The following is a 17,796-nucleotide window of genomic DNA, read 5'->3' as shown; positions in this document are numbered from 1 at the left end:
CCTGCTGGCACTGCCGGAGTTCATCTGCAACGGCAGCAGCAGCAGCGCCGCCACCTCGTCAATGGCGGATGGGGTGGCATACCTGGCCCCCAGCCTTGCTTACAACCTAGGCCTGGGTCTGCACCTGCGGCCCCTGCTGCATGGCGGCAATGAGAGTACGGATGACAATGGTGGCCACAGCAGCAGCAGCAGCAGCCTGAACAGCGGCCTCGACAGAGTGCTGATCCGGCGCTTCGCCTCCAGCCCCTCACAGCAACAGCAGGAGCGTCAGCAGGAGCTGCACCGCCTGCCCCAGCCTGGCAGCGAGGCCGCAGCAGTTCCAGTTGCGGCAGAGGTGCACATTTCTGTCGTGCGAATGCCTGCGGTGGCGGTGCTGCAGCAGCCACGTGCCAAGTCGCTGCCCGGCGGAGGCAATGTCAGCCAAGATGCGGAGGCGCCGGCAGATGGCAGCAGTGGAGGCGGCCAAGAGGGCAACGCAACCGCTGGCTCTAACAATGCTGCTCGACGCGGTGCTGCCGCCAGCCAGCCTTCAGCGACGGCCTCTGATAATGCTGTGGCGGCACTGCAGCAGTGGCTGTTGGCGGCGTGCAGGGTGGTGCAGGAAGGGGATGTGCTGGCGGTGCCCAGGCGCTCGCCGGGAAGCAGCGGCGCTGGCAACAGCAGCCAGCTCCTACCACAAGTGCTCCCCAACCTGCACGATGTGCCGCAGCCACTTGCAGCACAACAAGTGGTGGCAGCTGCAGCAGCTGCCCCTCTCGAGCTGCTCTATTTCAAGGTGGCAAAGCTGGTGCTGGCTGGAGACCAGCAGGCACCCCCAGGAGTCGGCGCGCCTTGCACAGCGGCTGCAGTAGATGAAGGCAGCACAGCTGTGAAGCTGGTGGGCAGCTGCAGCAGCAGTCTTCCCGTGGGGCTGCCACAGTACTTGGCGGCGGCGTCTGCTCCTCCAATGAGCAGCAATGGCAGCTCAATGCAGCAGGCAAGCAGCAGCAGCATTTTAGGTGCCCACGCCGCAGCCGCGGCGGCGTCCCACCCCCTGCTGCCACCAGCGGGGCTCCTACTGCCTGCCTGGCGCCAGCTGGCGGAGCTGCTCGCCTCTGTGCTGCATCCCGCCGCGTTAGGGCTGCCGCTGCGCCTGGCACTGCTGGTGCACGGACCCGCCGGGAGCGGCAAACGCACCGCTGCCGCCGCCGCCGCCACTGCTGTGGGCTGCCACCTTGTCAGCCTCAGCTGCCACGATGTGAAAGCAGTGGCGGGGGCGGTGGAGCGGCACACCTTTGAAGGCCTGCGCACGGCGTTTGCAGCAGCGGCAGACTACGCGCCCGCCGTGCTACTGCTGCGCCACCTGTCAGTGCTGGGCGACGGCAGCAGCCACGGTGGCAGCGGCAGCAGCAGCACGCAGTCATATGCGGCACGCCTGGGCAGCGTGCTGGCCGACTGTATTCGCACCCACAGCGGCGGTGGGAGCGGCACTGGCCAGCCGCAGCTGTTCCCCTCTCCTGTAGTGCTGGTGGCTTGCACTGCATCGGCAGAGGAGCTGCCGCCGGCGCTGCGACGCTGCTTCACTCATGAGCTGGCGCTGGAGGCGCCCGACCAGCGCCAGCGCCAGCAGCTGCTGCACAACAGCCTGGCGGGTGTAGCGGCTGGACCAGACTGGCTGCCGCAGGGCGCACCTGCGGCTTGGCAAGCAGCAATGGCTGGAGCAGCAGCGTCCAATGGGGTAGTGCCGGCAGGACCGGAAAGAGCAGCGGCAGTTAGCAGCGAGGGCCTGGAGGATGCTGCGCGCCACACCGCCGGTTTGCTGCCTCGCGAGCTTCGGGCGGTGGCAGCAGACGCAGCGGCGGCAGCAGCCCTGCAGGTCTTGCCTCCTGCATCCGTCTTGGCGGCAGCAGGCCGGGCACCAGCGAACGAAAATGGCGTCGCCGCTGACCCTGCGTTAGAGCAGGCCGCAGCGCCGGCAGCACCCACAGCGCCACTCCTCTCCCAGCGGCACCTGGCGGCAGCCATTGAGGCCGTGCGGCAGCGCACTGCGACAGACATCGGTGGGTTGGGTACAGACTCGGGTTGCGCTTTGCCTGCAGCATTTCCAGATTGTGGTCTGCCAGGCATCTGTTCCATATCCATCCCCCTGATTGTGAGGCCTGGTACCCTGTTGATCATCCCGCCGGTCCTGCAGGTGCCCCTCGCATCCCCAGCGTGAAGTGGGAGGACGTGGGCGGCCTGCACGACATCAAGCGGGCCATCCTGGACACCGGTGGGTGGCGGGTGCCAGGGACGTTGGGCTGTAAGCAGGGCGACCCATTGGCATGACCTGTGACACTGACATTGCACGGTGCACTCCATCAGCGGCAAACAAATGGCTTCAGGGCATGCCCCTCTAGCCCTCATGTCGCCCCTCCTGTGCCCTGCAGTGGAGCTGCCACTGAAGCATCCAGAGCTGTTTGCGGGTGGCCTCCGGCGGCGCAGCGGCGTGCTGCTCTATGGGCCCCCAGGTCAGCCGCATGCAGCTGGCGGCTGCTGGGATCCCCTGCTCTCCATATGTGCCACGGGCTCTGCCAGGGAGCCCCAGCCGCCGATCAGTCCCCTTCATTAATGCCCCGGCTGCCTGCCCGCCTGCTCAACCTGCCATGCCATCATCCTTGGCGCGTGGTGCAGGCACGGGTAAGACGCTGCTGGCCAAGGCGGTGGCCACCGAGTGCTCCATCAGCTTCCTGTCGGTCAAGGGGCCGGAGCTCATCAACATGTACGTGGGAGAAAGCGAGCGCCAGATCCGCGAGGCAAGCGTGGGGCATTGGGCGTAAGGAGGGCGCCAACCCGGCTCCATTGCTCGCTTGGGTGCTTGTTGGCGGACTTTCCTGGCAGCTGTGCCCCGCAGGCTTGTAGCACGGCTGGCGTCCGCCAATCAGCACCACCATTACATCTGCCTGCTTTTCAACCAGCCTGCTTCACCCCTGACCCTGCCGTCTTTGCCTTGCCCCTCCATGCACCCCCTACTTGCAACCATCGCGCCTGCAGGTATTTGCGCGCGCCCGCCGCGCCCGCCCCTGCGTCGTCTTCTTCGACGAGCTCGATTCGCTGGCGCCTGCCCGCGGCCGCGGCTCAGACAGCGGCGGCGTCATGGACCGAGTTGTCAGCCAGCTGCTGGCTGAGATAGATGGTGTCCAGGTGTGTGCAGGGGCGCAGCTGGGGCTCAAAGCTGCCAAGGGCCCGGGGGAGTTTATAAACACGGGGCACCAGAGCACAGGGCAGGGCAGCGGGGTGCGCGCATGGAAGGCAAGGGTTCAGGAAGGGCTTTAGGGCCAGTGCTGAGCGCAAGTGCTGCCCTCCGCCTGGTGCTCAACCTACTCCGCTGCAGGGTGCCGGCGGCAGCGGCGACGTGTTCCTGGTGGGTGCAACCAACCGCCCCGACCTTCTAGACCCCGCGCTGCTGCGCCCTGGCCGCCTGGACAAGCTGCTCTACGTGGGCATCGCCAGTGAGTGGGTGGGATGGGTGGGGACAGGGTGACCCTGGGAATTGGGTGGTCGGTGGGCGTGGGTGGGTGGCAATTCGGTTGTCTTTGGGAGGGATTTGATATTTGCTAGAGACTCTCATGCCCCGCCCCTCCTTGCTCGCTTCTCACGCTCTGGCATGGCCGATCAATGGAGACGTGCTTTCCGCCTTCGGCCCTCCCCCTGTCGCAGGCGACGTGCCCTCCCGGCTCCAGGTGCTGCAGGCGCTGACGCGCAAGTTCACGTTGGGTGCCGGCTTGGACCTGGCTGCTGTGGCAGCGTGCTGTGGCGACAGGTGCACAGCCGCGGTGGGCGGGCTTACTGCTGGGATGAGCCCCATGGTCTTGAAGCACCGCCCGCAGTTGTGTCGACGGCACAGTGCGTGACGCAGTTTGCTGCTGCTGATGGTCTGCCTGCTGTGCCAAAGCCAGGTTCACTCTGCTCCTTGCCCCCGCCTCTCTCTGTGCAGGTTCACAGGCGCCGACCTGTACGCTCTGTGCAGTGATGCATGGATGACGGCCCTCAAGCGCTGCATTGCGCGGCTGGAGCAGGAGGAGCAGCAGCAGCAACCGGCGGCAGCAGCAGGCGACGACGGCGGCGGCAGGAGCAGCGGCGAGGCGGAGAGCGGCGCGCCGGATGGCGGCGACGTGGTCGTGACACAGGCCGACTTTCTGGAGGCAGCGGCCAACCTGCAGCCGTCGCTGAGTGCCGATGAGGTCGCTCGATATGAGCAAATCAGGGACCAGTACAACAGCCAGACACGCGGTAGTGGCAAATAGACACCTTGCGCCGCCCTAGCTTCCATTATCGCCTTTTGTAGCTTTGGAGTAGGCAATCATCACACAAACATTGTTTCCACCTAGATAGTTCCGCTGCTGAACAGGGCGCTCGGCATTTAGGCTCCCGCGCCTGGGCCACCGGGCATCAGCATCCACGGCGAGGGCATCGGGTGCATCGTACGCCCGCGCGTCCTGGCACGCACCAAGAGGCAGCAGCACACTCGGGCTGGGTCCCGACACAAAATGCCAGTGCCCGGCGGACCTCTGCAGGCTCCCTTTGCCCCGGAGAGCTGCCGGCCTGCCGACCCCGCTCCTGCTCCTGCTGTGAGTGTGTGGCCGCCAGTTATGTGTGCCTCCATCAGCTGGCGCCGCTCAGAGTGCTGCTGGCGTGCCGGCGGCGGCAGCCTTGGACGGGGAACCAAGCGCTTGGCGAGCCGGTGTGACGGGCTGACGACATCACAGCATTTACTGCATGCAGCAGAGGCAACGAGGGGGGGGGGCTGATCTTTGGTAGGTGACGTGGCGCAGCATGCAGAACAGGGTTGTAATCAGGGCGTTTGCAGTTTCCTTCTTCGTCTGCAATCGGTAAGAAGGTTTGCCATTTGCTGCTGAACCCCCTCCCGTTCCTGCTCGCTGAGCACTTCCTCGAGCGATCCCCTCCCAACGCGCTTGCGTCCCCTCACCCGCCAAGCACGTTGCATCATCCACCAGAAGAAAAGCAGAAGCGAATGCCCCCAGCGCCGAGCGTGGCCGCCAGGCGGGATAGGGCGGCAGGAGCCATCATGGGCTGCCTGGTCGGCGACGCGCTGGGCGTCGGGGCTCATTGGTACTACGATGTCGACGTGCTGCGCCAGGAGTTCGGCTGGATCGATGGCTACACCAAGCCCAAACCGGGTCGATACCATGAAGGTCAGGAAGCAGGGGATCTGAGTCAAACGGGGCAGGTGAGCCGAGCGATGTCGGAGTGCATCGGCCCGCCTCCAGCTGCAACCTTTTTTAATGCCATCCTGTCCAGCTGGCCGCCAGTCGTGCCCCACAGGTGTGTGAGCTGCTTCTGCGCTCACTGGCGGAGGTGGGCAGGCACGACCAGGACGATTTTACAGCCCGACTCGACGGTTTGCTGGGCACTCTGGATGGCAGTGCCTACTCTGGCCGCTACACAGACGTGGCGATGCGGGACGTCTGGCGCGGCCGCAAGGCACGGGCAGCACATGCCTGGCCTGGTTGCCAGGGTGGTCCTGCTCTGCTGTGCAGTCCTGGGACTGTACCCTTCTGCGCCCACCGTGCCAGTGCCTGCCCTGCACAGGTGGAGGGCAAGCAGTGGGGCGAGGAGGGTCTGGGCAGCTGGAGCGACACCGCCGAGGGGGCCATCCGCGCCGTCATGCTGGCTGCGCGGTGAGCGAGGGGAGGGTGCCGTGGCTGCTTGCTGGGCTGGATGCACATGCGCTCGGCAGCCATATGCGCCTGGCATGCTGTTAGCTCTGCTGGCCCCTGACCCCCTGCGCAATGCAGGTATGCGGCCAGCCTGGGCGACACGGCGCGGCTTGCCATGCAGAACGTGCGGTTGACCCATCTGGACCCGGTTGTGGCGGGGCAGTCCATGTCGTTTGCAATTTTGGTTGCGGCGCTTATCCAGGTGTGGAGGCAAGGGCATGGTCATCGTGGCGCATGGCTGGACCACCACCGTGCATTGCCAGCAGGCCGCCTGCATCGGCTGGCTGATGGACGCTCTGCACGGGCCATGCTGGTAGCCGCCCTTGCTGCTAGTCATGCTGCCTGCCGGAGCGTGCAGGGCGAGAGCATGGACGCCGACTTTGGCAAGAAGATGAGGGAGCTGGCAGTCCAGCAGGAGATCCCTGTCACGCATGCCGTGTTGGTTGAGGAGCGCGACTACATCACGCGCCAGCCTGCGGACCCCACCCCCACCATGCCCTTCCCAGACGCGCTCCTCCAAGTGTCTTGGGTGGTGCAGGTGAGAGCTGAAGCTTCTGCGGCACTGGCTGATCCCAAGACGTTCGCCCCATCTCCTTTGTCTGGTGCCCCAGCCTCTGGACCTGCAACTTTGCCTTGCCTGCTACTCCGCACCCACACAACCTGCCCTGATGGACCCGACACCCCGCCCCGGCTTGAACCCCTCGCCGCCTCCTCCATGCGCATGCAGGCGGCGCGGGACCCGACCATCTCCATCCCACCCACCAAAGTGGCCCTGCTGTATGGCCTGGCCTGCTCCATCCACTTCCTGCTGCCAGCCGCCTACTACTACACCGCGCACTTCCAGGGCCGGCCAGACCACTTTGAGATCGCAGTGCTGATGGCGATCAACAGCGGCGGCAACAATATGGCCAGGGCGGCACTAACAGGCACGTCTCCAGATGGCGCTGGCTGGCTTGTGGGATGCTGTTGGCGCTTTGTCAGCCCCGGTCCATGCTTGATTTCAGTGCACATTTCCCTTGGATTGCAGGTGCCCTTGTGGGCGCGATTGTGGGCCTCGGCGGCATCCCACAGCGCTTCATTAACGGGCTCGCAAACGGCGCCGATCTCAAGGCATTGGCACTGCAGGTTGCCGAGCAGGCTTTTCCTGAATGAATGACCTGAGCTCAGCTGTGCACTGTGCGTTTACATCCCCTGTCCCCTCATGCAATGCCCCGAATCACTGTGCTTTCATGTTTTCCTCGTGCAACAAAAAACAAATGCGATGGAAAGCAAACAACAACAACCGTGGTCAACAACAACTGGAGAGTAGTTGGGCCGATGAAGCAGTCGGGCAAAAGGAGATGGCGGGCACATGCAACTAAGAGCTCAAGTCACCAGCTGCAGAGCCTCTGGAGGCAGAGGGGCATTGGCGGCGGCCTGCTGCGCCTTCTCCTTCAGGCATGCAGCCGCTGCAAGGTGCTGCCGCATCTGCATCATGTGCAGGGAGTGGAGCACGTGCAGGCAGTGCAGGTTCTCAAGCTGCCACTGAACCACCGCCTGCTCATGATGCTGGGACAAATGCGCCGTGGGGCTTTGGCACGCCTGCAGCGCACCCTGGATGGCTGCCACCAGACCCAGGCGCTTGCGCTGCCACGCTGCCGCCTGGGCAGCCAGCTCAGGGTCTGCAAAGCTGACCTCCCCCTGCTGGCCTGCTGCCACTGCAGCAGCAGCAGCGCCAGGGGCGACACGCATCAGGCACGCAGTCTCCGGCAGGCTGCTCAGCGCTGATTCCATTGTTTTGCCGCTGGGCAGCGGGCTCCAGACGCCTGCAGGGAGCGGGGTCCAGCAGGGGCAGTTGGATGCTGCTCAAGCAGAATTCGACACGGAGTTCAGGTGTACGAGGCATGCCTAGCTGTCAAGCGGGGTCAAAGGCCTCACCTGCACCTGCTGTGGTAATAGGCACCATGTTGTTTGGCAGCACAGCAGCTGACAGGCCAGCCGGCAGGCTGCCAGTGCTGGCAACTCCCCCGCCGGCTCGCCCCGCTTTTGTTGGGCGTGGGCTGCCGGCCACCGCCACTGCTGTGGCTTCGGCCTCGGCCGCCTGCAGCTGCGCTCGCTTGTGCGCCTTGAGCCGGAACTTCTGAAGGTGGCTCTTCACGTCTGCAGCGCAGGCGCCATTGGCAGGGGGCACAAAGCACGAGGCCGCTGTCAGCTCGGCAAGTCCCCGACCGGCACGGCCAGTCAACATTCCCCCACCGCCCGGGCAGTCAAACTGTCCCCAGGGCTCACTGGTGAGGCTGAGCCCCTTGGTCCCCATCATTTCCAGGATGCATTTGGGGGTTGCCGAGAAGGGGCCGCCTACAGCATGGGGTGAGCTGGGTGGCGGTGTGGTTCATCAAATATTTGCAACAAAACGGACAAACCCAAGCCTCAGCTGCAGCAGAGCAGCACGATGCAGAGCCAGCGCAGAGCTGTCATTCTTCGCTTTCCTCACCCAGCTTGTGCACCGCCGCCTCAAACTCCTTGTGCAGCTCTGGGCTCCACAGCATGCGGGGCCGACCGCGCAGCGTGCCACCACCGCAGCGCGGCGCGGCAGGTGACGACGGCTCGGCTGGCTGAGAGAGCGGCTCTGCAACAAAAAGGACAGCAAAAGAGGGAAAGGGGAGTTGGCTTTCAACCCGCCCCTCTGACCACTATCAAGTGATTGCAGGCAGCAGCTCACCGTCGGTGGTGCCGCTGTCGGCACCTCGGCCCTCATCCAGCGTCTCGGCATCGCTAGAGGGGCAGGCCGACGACGTGCTGGGCTCGGCCTGCTCCGTGATGCGCTGGGCCCTGCGGCGCGGCATTGGGGGAGAGGGGACCCCACCTGCGCGCACGGGAGGGGTGGGCAACAGCCGAGAAGCTGACTGATGCCTGGTACTGCACATGGTGTAAAGGCTTATGTCATCGCGTGCCAACGGCGGGTTGACGGCTCTGAAAACCCACGGCTGCTGCTGCTTGCTTCTTGTGGTGCCCAAGGCACTGGCACCAGCCCAGGGCCCACACCCCAGCTCGGAGCTGGGGCCCCTGGGCTGCCGTGTTAGTTGCTCTCACCCAGCGTGTTCAACAGCAAGCCGGTGCGCCCTGAGCCTGGCTAGCACGCCCAGAAGCAAGATAGGTGGTGGGTGTGAGAGCAGGCCAGTCGAGAGAGAGCAGGCCAGTCGAGAGCAGGCCAGTCGACCGAGCGAAGTGATGGCTTTATGACCTGAGAGCAGAGGGCAGGCCTGCCTGAGGCCAGGGAACCTTGGAATGAAGCCAGGAGTGCTAGACAGTAAGCTGCCGAGACAATAGGGAGCTGTGAGCTTAGGCGATGCTGACTAGGACGTGCCTTTCTACCACCCTCTCGAAGGGCTGTCACCTGTTTAAACAGACCAGGCAAGGCGGGGTACAGGCGAGCGCTGCAGGAGCGGGTGAGCGGGGCGGCGGCGGTGCTCAGCTGACGGCACAAGAGTCTCCCAGTCTCCCAGTGTTGCCTCCTCTTGCTCTGCTCCCAATTACATTAAGTCTGGGTACCAGACTTACGAAGAAGCCTCAAGCGCGGGCAGCTACTGCTGCCGCATCTCGGCGGGGGTCTTCGTCTTGAGCGCCAGCGCATGCACGCCCGCATCAATCTCGGCCTGCAGCAGCTGGTACACCATGCGGTGCCGCTGTACGGGTTTCTTGCCCTCGAACGCAGCACTCACAATCTCCACCCTGCAAGGCAACCAGTCGGGTTGCACAGTTGGATGACGCGCGATGAGCAGGAACAGGCATGGCGGATGATGGCCCACGACAGCTGCCTGCCAGCGCTCACTTGAAGTGCGTCTCGGCATCAGGTCCGCCGCCGGGGTTGCCCGAGTGCCCTGCATGTTTGTGGGACTCGTTTTCGACGCTGAGGCTGGCAGGTTGAAATGCCTCCTGCACGCAAGAATGAGGGGCGCAGCGCAGCAAACAGTCGGGCGAGCCAGCAGAATGAGGCCCGCATTCTGTGGGCCCTCGAAGGCTGTTATCCTGGGACTGCTGGTGACACATCTCTCCGCCATCTCCCTTTGCCACTGCACCGCTGCCCACCTGCAGCTTGAGCTGAATGCTGGTGGCTATCGGTCCCGCCTTCTGCCCTGCCGCTGCTGCCGCCGACGCCGACATGAGCCTGGCCTGGTGCAGCAGCCGCAGCATTACCCAGCGCCCTTGGGCCCTTGGCCGCACGCCGCTGACCGCAAGCACCCGCTGGGGCAGCAGCCTCGACAACCGCGCCCACTGAGAGGCCACTTGGTGGACAGAGGGTAGGGCGGCAAGAGACGTCTCAGCAGACTCCCAATGTTTGATCCGATGGGGATGCTTTGCCGATCGAGCAGGCTCTGTGATGTGCTATGCAGACGTGTCAGCCAAAATGAAGGAGGTCTATGCATGTCGTGTCGTGCTTTGTCCAAGACACGCTGGGACACTGAATTGCAGCGATGGATGACGCGGAGGCCCCCCCGATGGACAGGGCCGCAAGTTTGGAGGTGCTGAGCGCCGAGATGAACGGGGGAGCGGCGGCTGTAGAGGTGGGCATGGTGCGATGCCGCCTGGATGCCATCGGGACGCGATCCGGCGGCCGGGTGCCAGCGGCGGCAACCCGGCGCCCCGCTGGTCGGCGGTGGCAACGCGACACCCCGCTGCTCCTGCCCATCGTCCCCCCCCCCCTTCCTGCTACACTCCATGCCCATGCAGGTGGCCAGCGATGCGTGGAAGACAACCCTGGATGCGGTGGTGCCGGCGGTGGTCGTTCTCAAGGTGACACAGACGCGCGCTTTTGACACCGAGTCGGCCGGCTCAAGCTATGCGACGGGCTTTGTGGTGGACAAGGCACGAGGACTGATCCTGACCAACCGCCACGTTGTCACACCAGGTCGGGATCCCTTTCTTTTTTTACTTTGGGAACAGGCTTTTGTAACTCTTACACTGCTCACAGTGCCTGAACAACACTGCAATGCAGCCTGACACATCAGCATCGCCCTGCCCGCCCACTGTATACAGGACCCGTGGTGGCGGAAGCCATCTTCCTGAACCGAGAAGAAGTGCCCGTGCAGCCTCTGTACTACGACCCGGGTGCGTGGGCCCGTTGGTGGGAATGACTTTGGCCTTTGGCGGCACATGCCATTACTGTCCTCGACTATTGGGTGCGCCGACATATGTCTCTGCCCATCCGTGCCCATAGCGCCCTTTTCCCCTCCCCTAAACCACCCGTGCCCTGCAGTGCACGACTTTGGGTTCATGCGCTTTGATCCGGGGCGGCTGCAGTTCATGAAGGCCGGCGAGATACCGCTGGCGCCGGATGCGGCGGCTGTGGGCCTCGACATTAGGGTGGTCGGCAACGACTCGGGGGAGAAGGTGGGATTTCCATCCAGAGACATGGACAGTTTTTTGGGCCGCTGCCAACGCTTCACTTCACCCCTCCAAAGCTGTCCTCCTTCACTGTCTGCAGCTGTCCATATTGAGTGGCACACTGGCGCGCCTGGATCGGGATGCTCCGCACTATAGCAGACGGGGCTTCAACGACTTCAATCAATTCTATATTCAGGCTGCCTCGGGTGGGGTACTGCACCAGGCCGCGTGCGAGAATGCCGAGGCAGCGGCTGGTCGTCTGCGCCGCGGATGCCGCACCAAGGTCTGGCAAGCCCATGTGCCTGACCAGCACCCCGGCTCACGCCAGCCCGTCCGTCCCCCTGCAGGCACCAAGGGCGGCAGCAGTGGGTCACCGGTGGTCAACATCAAGGGGCAGGTGCGAGCAGGTGGCGGGCAAGGAGCAGGCCTGCACAGCCAACCCGCCAGCCAGCACCCAGGCACCCAGGCAGCAGCCCACCTGCCCCACTCTGCAGGCGGTGGGGCTGAATGCGGGCGGCAAGAACAAGGCGGCGTCGGCATACTACCTGCCGCTGCACCGCATCGTGCGTGCGCTGCACCTGCTGCAGGTAAGCGCCGCCAGAGGGCAGCGCGGCCAGGCGCCTGCTGCTGTGGGTGCACCTTGGGGACAGCGCAGTGCATGGGCAGCTCTCCACTGCACAGCCTGGGCAACGTGACGTGATGCCTTCCATTGCGCCATGGATGCAGGCGTGCCACCAGCCCGACGGCTCCTGGGCCCAGCCAGCCATCCCACGCGGCGACCTGCAAGCGACGCTTGTTTTCAAAGGTTACGATGAGGTCAGTTCTTACTGCACCCGGCCCTCTCCCTCTCTGAGGGCTACTACACATGGCGTGCTAAAAATCGTGGGGTTTTGTGCTGTGGCGCTGTGCAGGTGCGGCGGCTGGGCCTGCGTACGGAGACGGAGGCGGCAGTGCGAGCGTCCAAGCAGCAGCACGAGGGTGATGGTGGTGAGAGGGCTGCTGCGATGCATGCTGCCATGCATATGAGCCGCTATGCTGCCGCCTGCACTTGTTGACAAATCGTTTCTCTTTTGCTTCTTCATTGTTCTCCCGTCTGGGCGTGCAGCTCTGCTGGGCGAGCGCCCTGGCAGCACGGGCATGCTGGTGGTAGAGAGCGTGGTGCCGGCCGGCCCCGCCGAGGCCGTGCTGGAGGCGGGAGATGTGCTGGTGACTGGCTGCAGCTTTTGGCTTGCGAGTCGCGCTCCTGCTCGGTCGACTGTGATCTACGTAGGTGCTCGGGCTGAATGCTCAACCAATGCCTGCCCGCCTGGGCTGTGCTGCATGCAGGTGCGCCTGAACGGCCAAATCGTCACCGACTTCCTCACAATGGAGGCGCTGCTGGACGACAATGGTGAGCAGGTCTACTTGTGGGTGTAATGCCAGCCAGCAAGCGGTGCGCCGTGCCATCAGCGTCCCCACACCATGCCCGATTGGCGCGCTGCCCGTGTGCACCGCCCTGCGGTACAGTTGGCGGCAGCGTGCACGTGGAGGTGGAGCGGGGGGGCAAGCCGCTGGCAGCCGACGTCCGCGTCCAGGACCTCCAGACAGGTTCCGATCCGCTTGCATGGGTGGCCCTCTTGTGGATGCTGTGGTCCTCTGCATCACACGTCACAGCCTGTGCACCACTGCCGGCTGCACTCTAGCCTTGCTCAACCCCTGAGGACCGTCTGCCTCCCCGACCCTGTGCAGTTACTCCCTGCCGCCTGCTTGACTTGGGCGGAGGCGCGGTGAACGAGCTCAGCTACCAGCAGGCGCGCAACAACCGCGCGGCTGTGGGCCAGGTCTATGTCGCTGAGTCAGGTGGGCGGGCGCCACAAGCTGGCACAGGTTTTGATCGGAATGCCAGCTTGTTGACGCGCACTGCTTTCATGCATGCAGATTTTGCACCCGCAGGGCCCTGCATGTCTGGCCCCAATCTGTGTCCCACCGCTCTGTCCCATGGTGCCCGCTCCTTTCCCTGCTGCACTAAAACGTGCCATGCCGTGTCGCACCATGCTGTGCAGGCTACCTGCTGGGCAAGGCGGGGGTGCCCAAATATGCCATCATCACCTCGCTGGCTGGAACCCCCACCCCAGACCTAGATGCCTTTGTCGAGGCACTTAAAGTGAGGGACAGCCGGGGTGGTCACGTGATAGGTCAAGTGGCTTGCTGGGTGGGATGACAGGCTGCCGCCCATGCTGCGCATCCCAGACGCCTGGCCATGTGTTGCCTGTCCCCCATGCTGCCACCACTGGCAGGGCCTGCGCCATGGCCAGCGCGTGCCGCTCGAGTTCTTCACCTTTGGGGAGCGGCACCGCCGCAAGAGCACCATCCTGCACGTCAACTGGAGCTGGTGGGTGCTGAGCTGGCAGGGCGGTGTGTTGCCGCATGCCAGCCTCGAAGGTCAGGTGCCAGCCAACACGCATCCATGTTGTGCAGGTATGGCCCACCCAAGGTGTGGACTCGCAACAACGCGGCCGGCATCTGGGACTGCCTGGTGGAGATGCCGCATAGCCTAGCTGCGGCTGGGCCAAAGGCAGGGGAAGCAGGAGAGGCATGTGATGTCGCCGCCGCCAATGGCACGCCACCAGCAGCAGGCGGATCAGCATCCAAGCGTCCACCGCTGCACCCTGGGGCTGCCAGCGGCACCACAGCAGGGCCCGCGGCAGCCAGCCCTGCCAAGGCAGGCGCAGCAGGGGCCAGCATCCCGCGCAAGCGATCCGTGCCATCCATCCCCCAGCACGAGGACATCGAGAAGCAGCAGCCGGGCGTGACGGCGCAGGCAGACGACTCACGGCTGCTGGGCAGCCCTGCTGCGGAGGCAGCAATGGCAGCGGGCATGGGCGCGGCGGCTGGCGAGGCGCCTGCAGACCAAGCTGAGGCCGCCAACATGTGGCGTTCGATGTTGGAGGAGCAACTGCGGTGCGCGGAGCTGAAGCCAGCCAAGCTGCTTAGCTGTGGTCAACTGGATGTCTAGCAGCACCGGCGGCTTGCACAATCCAGAATGCTGGGTCTGCCTGCTTCCCTCCCGCTGCCCCGCCCTCCTTTCCTCCCCCATCTGTTTTTCTTACAACCTTTTGCTTGTTGGTTGTCTGCAGGTGTGGCCTGGTGCTAGTCGATGTGGAGATCCCGCTGGTGGCCCTGGCAGATGGCGTGCACTCCCGCTCCTTTTCGGGTGGGAGGCTGAACCGGCGCCCGCTGGTTGGTGGTTGGGATGCCCCCTGGTTGCCGGCTGATGACCAGGGAGTTACGCGCTCGGCTCTCCGCTGGTGCGCTTGCAGGGTGCGGCGTGATTGTGCACCAGTCTGAGTCGCTGGGGCTCGTGCTTGTGGACCGCAACACAGGTGGGTGGGGCCTGGCCGTTGCGGCAACCTGCCGTTGTGCTGCCAAGCTCACAGCTGCGCACTGTGGTCTACCAGAACACTGTTTCTGCGTCACTTAAATCATCATTGGCGCTGCTCTCTCGCGCCCTCGCAGTTACGGTGGGCCCCGGCGACGTGATGCTTAGCTTTGGCGCCTTCCCCGCCGAGGTGCCCGCCCGCGTGCGCTTCCTGCACCCCCTGCACAACTTCAGCATCTGCTCCTACGACCCGCGCCAGTTGTCAGAGGAGGTGGGTTGGCTGGCTTGGGGCGGGTGGCGCCGTGGTGTCTGTCGCCGGTCGCAGCTCTTGTGTTTTGTGCTGCTGTTTCTGCGCCCGCCCGTCGCTACCTGAGTTCCTCTGCACCCATGTGCCCACAGGCCCGCCGCCTGATTCGCCCGCTGCACCTGGCGCCCTCCCCGCCGCTACGCCGCTGCGATGCCGTGGAGCTGGTCTGCCTGTCTAAGTGAGCCGCCACTGCCCGCTGCCTCCCAAGCATCATCACTCTCTGGCAGGTCTTGGTGCCAGCTGCTCACTGGCTCAGCCCTGTGCCCTTCGGCCCTCCTTATCCCTGCCCTCTGCAGGAGCCTGCGCATCCTGCACCGCACCAGCAGCGTGACCAACCCCGCCATGTCAGTCCTGATACACAAGGCGGAGGTGCCGCGCTTCAGGTGGGGAGGGTGCCCAGGGTGCCGGGGAAGGGCATGCTTGTGTACATGGGTTCCCAGCAATTCGCAATCCCAAAGTGTGCGCTCACACAGCAAAAACACAGCTTTCTGTTGTGTCGGCCTGCCTCAGCTGGTCACATGTGGCTTGTGCAGGGCGGTGCACGAGGAAGTGGTGAAGTTAGATCAGGACTTTGGTATCGCGTACTCGGGTGGGTGATGGAGCTGGCTGGCAGTCTGGCGGAGGAAGACAGTTGGTGGTTGGGCGTTGCAAACAGGATGTCTCAGGGTCCCGTCGAGGCATTTCTGATGGTCTGCTTATCCATGTTCTGGGCCCCAACTGCCTTCACCCGCTGCCATGCCACATGTGCAGGCGTGCTGTGCGATCGCTCAGGCGGCGTGCGTGCTCTGTGGGGCTCCTACTCCGAGCAGCTGAATAAGGAGGAGCAGGAGTGGACGGCAGGTGGGTCAACATGTGCATGCGAGCCAGCCAGGCTGGGTTCTGCCACCCTGCTCAACTCATGCATTGCGCCTCTTGGCCGCTCCTCGTGCAGGCTTGCCTGCTGCCATCTTCGCACCCTGGGTGAGTAGGCTCATTGAAGAGCACAAGCAGCAGCAGCAGCAGCAGCAGCAGCAGCAGCAGGAAGCAGACGGCAGCGGCAGCGACGCAAGCGGCGGTGGGGGTTTGGAGGCGACCGTGCCTCTGCCACCGCCACCGGTGGTGACGCTGGATGCGGAACTGGAGCCATTGCTGCTGTCCAAGGCTGCTCAGGTGCGCTTCTGTGTGTGGTTTGGTTGCGAGTATCAGTGTTCATCCCTGACATGGCGCCCAGGTTTTGCATCATTCGTGTGCTGCCGCCATCGCCAATTTTGGGTCCGGACCCCCTGCCATTGCAGTTTGGTCTGCCCACTGAGTGGGTGAGCCGCCTGGTGCGCCTTGACCCAGAGCGCCGCCAGGTGCTGCGCGTCCACTCCCGTGTGGCAGGCAGCCATGCGCAGGAGGTACGTGCTCAACTGCTGCTGCTCCAGATGGATGGCCTGGCATGCCTCTCCTGCTCCATGCTGGACTCGAACTTGACGATCCTCATCCTCATCCCCTGCGCCTGTGTTGCCCCGTTGCAGGTGCTGTGTGACGCTGACATGGTGCTGGCCATCAGCGGCCAGCCTGTCAGCTCCTATAACGATGTGGAGCGCATCATTGCCGAGGCAGCAGCAGCAGCCGCTGTTGCAGGGCCGGCAGCAGGGAGTGCAGATGTTGCCGCGGTACAGGCGGCAGGGGCGGAGGCGGCAGGTGTGGCCCAGCAGCTGGAGCAGCCGCCCGCCAAGCGAGCCAGGGTGTCTGGGGAGGGCACAGGAGCTGAGGCGGCAGCGCAGCAGCTGCCAGAGGTGCAGCTGACAATATTCCGAGACTCTGCGGTGCAGGAGGTGACAGTCAGGTGTGTGGCTTGCTTTTGCCGCCCTCCAGCTGTGCATCCCCCCGGACATGCATTTGGTGGTTGCCATAGTGCCTGTTGTGTGTGTGACCCATTCTCAGGCCAGGAGCACTCCCCATGGTCACAACCCTGCCTGCAGGCTGGGCGGCGAGGACGGGCTGGGCACCAATCGGATGGTGCACTGGTGCGGCGCACAGCTGCAGGTGAGCACGCCCCCCCAATCTTCCATGTGTCCTGGACTTCGTTGTGAACCTCTGCTGCCCACCCCAGGTCTCAGCACTCGCTCTGGGCCTGCCCCCGCTCCTCAACCCCGCTCCTCAACCCACCCCCCCTGGCACCTGTGCAGTACCCTCACCGCGGCGTGCGCGAGCTAGGCTTCCTGCCCGAGAGGCACGGCGTGTACATCAGCCGCTGGCACCACGGCAGCCCCGCCCACCGCTACGGCCTGTACGCCCTGCACTGCGTGTCGGGTGGGTGGCTTGCTCGCTGCATTGCTTTGCATTGCTGCTGTCGTGCCTCACTTGCATTGTCTGCCACCGTTGCCCGTACTGCTCATGCACCCCCGAGCCCCCCACCCTACGCACACACCCCCATCCCATCCACGCCCAACACATAAACTACCGGCGGTGCAGAGGTGAACGGGCAGCCCACCCCGGACCTGGACGCCTTCATCTCGGTGGTGCGCCAGCTGCCCGATGGCGCCGACGTGCGCGTGCGCCTGGTGCACTTTGAGAGCAACAAGAGCAAGGTGGGGTGTCACAGCGCCTGCCCTGGTTGCGCCCCCTCGTCTTTGTGCTGGATGGACATGCCGCTGGATATGTTGTCCCGATCTAACATCCTGGTCGTGGAGGCCTCGCAGGTGCTGACTCTCAAGACAGACCACAGATACTGGCCCACCTGGCAGCTGGTGCTAGACTCCGTGACCGCGGAGTGGACGCGGGAGCCCATCAGCAGTCCCATCTGAAGCTGGCCGCCCTGTGACCCGCGCCGCGACTCGGCTGAAAACATTTTCTATGCCTCAGGCCACTCAGGACTGCAACATGGCAATTTTCCAAGGGCCAAGTGCTTTGCATCGCACGCTAACCGGATGGCAACAGCCGGCAACAGCCGGGATTTATGCTGTCACCACTGGTGGCGGTGCTTACTTGCAAAACAAACAGGTGCAGCTGCATGTCTGATGTAAATCGACTGCATTTTGAGACGAGGAGTGGTGGATGCTGAAAGCCGCCGCCATGTCAGCCGCCACCTGAGGATGACA

The 17,796-nt window shown here is 64.4% G+C and overlaps 5 protein-coding genes across 5 annotated transcripts; 3 read left to right on the top strand and 2 right to left on the bottom strand.

Moving 5' to 3' along the window:
- Positions 1-2,184: 2,184 nt before the first annotated feature.
- Positions 2,185-3,502, top strand: CHLNCDRAFT_28658 (hypothetical protein; the record flags this gene model as incomplete). Its single annotated transcript, XM_005842902.1, has 5 exons — positions 2,185-2,251; positions 2,409-2,489; positions 2,653-2,780; positions 3,013-3,164; positions 3,367-3,502. Coding segments are annotated over 5 exons (564 nt in total), but the record flags the coding sequence as incomplete, so codon positions are not given.
- A 1,521-nt stretch (positions 3,503-5,023) lies between these two features.
- CHLNCDRAFT_9947 (hypothetical protein) lies at positions 5,024-6,827 on the top strand (the record flags this gene model as incomplete). Its single annotated transcript, XM_005842901.1, has 7 exons — positions 5,024-5,209; positions 5,305-5,513; positions 5,616-5,660; positions 5,778-5,901; positions 6,058-6,237; positions 6,427-6,629; positions 6,704-6,827. Coding segments are annotated over 7 exons (1,071 nt in total), but the record flags the coding sequence as incomplete, so codon positions are not given.
- Positions 6,828-7,064: 237 nt separating this feature from the next.
- On the bottom strand, positions 7,065-8,524 carry CHLNCDRAFT_141785 (hypothetical protein; the record flags this gene model as incomplete). Its single annotated transcript, XM_005842868.1, has 5 exons — positions 7,065-7,396; positions 7,617-7,838; positions 7,968-8,036; positions 8,173-8,307; positions 8,401-8,524. 5 exons carry the CDS (start codon positions 8,522-8,524, stop codon positions 7,065-7,067), a joined length of 882 nt encoding a protein of 293 aa, XP_005842930.1.
- A 753-nt stretch (positions 8,525-9,277) lies between these two features.
- Positions 9,278-9,620, bottom strand: CHLNCDRAFT_15183 (hypothetical protein; the record flags this gene model as incomplete). The annotated part of the gene is made up of 2 exons (XM_005842867.1): positions 9,278-9,410; positions 9,511-9,620. Coding segments are annotated over 2 exons (243 nt in total), but the record flags the coding sequence as incomplete, so codon positions are not given.
- Positions 9,621-10,403: 783 nt separating this feature from the next.
- CHLNCDRAFT_37665 (hypothetical protein) lies at positions 10,404-17,736 on the top strand (the record flags this gene model as incomplete). The annotated part of the gene is made up of 30 exons (XM_005842900.1): positions 10,404-10,587; positions 10,716-10,787; positions 10,936-11,069; positions 11,164-11,269; positions 11,411-11,460; positions 11,558-11,650; positions 11,790-11,879; positions 11,975-12,050; positions 12,169-12,269; positions 12,390-12,453; positions 12,570-12,650; positions 12,792-12,902; positions 13,106-13,206; positions 13,340-13,434; positions 13,521-14,003; positions 14,180-14,256; positions 14,363-14,425; positions 14,559-14,692; positions 14,821-14,906; positions 15,025-15,111; positions 15,262-15,317; positions 15,479-15,604; positions 15,756-15,877; positions 16,003-16,107; positions 16,228-16,329; positions 16,480-16,541; positions 16,678-16,741; positions 16,885-17,008; positions 17,171-17,286; positions 17,398-17,736. 30 exons carry the CDS (start codon positions 10,404-10,406, stop codon positions 17,500-17,502), a joined length of 3,270 nt encoding a protein of 1,089 aa, XP_005842962.1. The 3' UTR covers positions 17,503-17,736.
- Between the last annotated feature and the right edge of the window lie 60 nt (positions 17,737-17,796).

The sequence above is a fragment of the Chlorella variabilis genome (genome assembly GCF_000147415.1).
Source record: "Chlorella variabilis unplaced genomic scaffold CHLNCscaffold_38, whole genome shotgun sequence".
Taxonomy (NCBI): domain Eukaryota; kingdom Viridiplantae; phylum Chlorophyta; class Trebouxiophyceae; order Chlorellales; family Chlorellaceae; genus Chlorella; species Chlorella variabilis.
The sequence above is the reverse complement of the archived record's forward strand: the minus strand, read 5'-3'. Positions and strand labels throughout refer to the sequence as shown.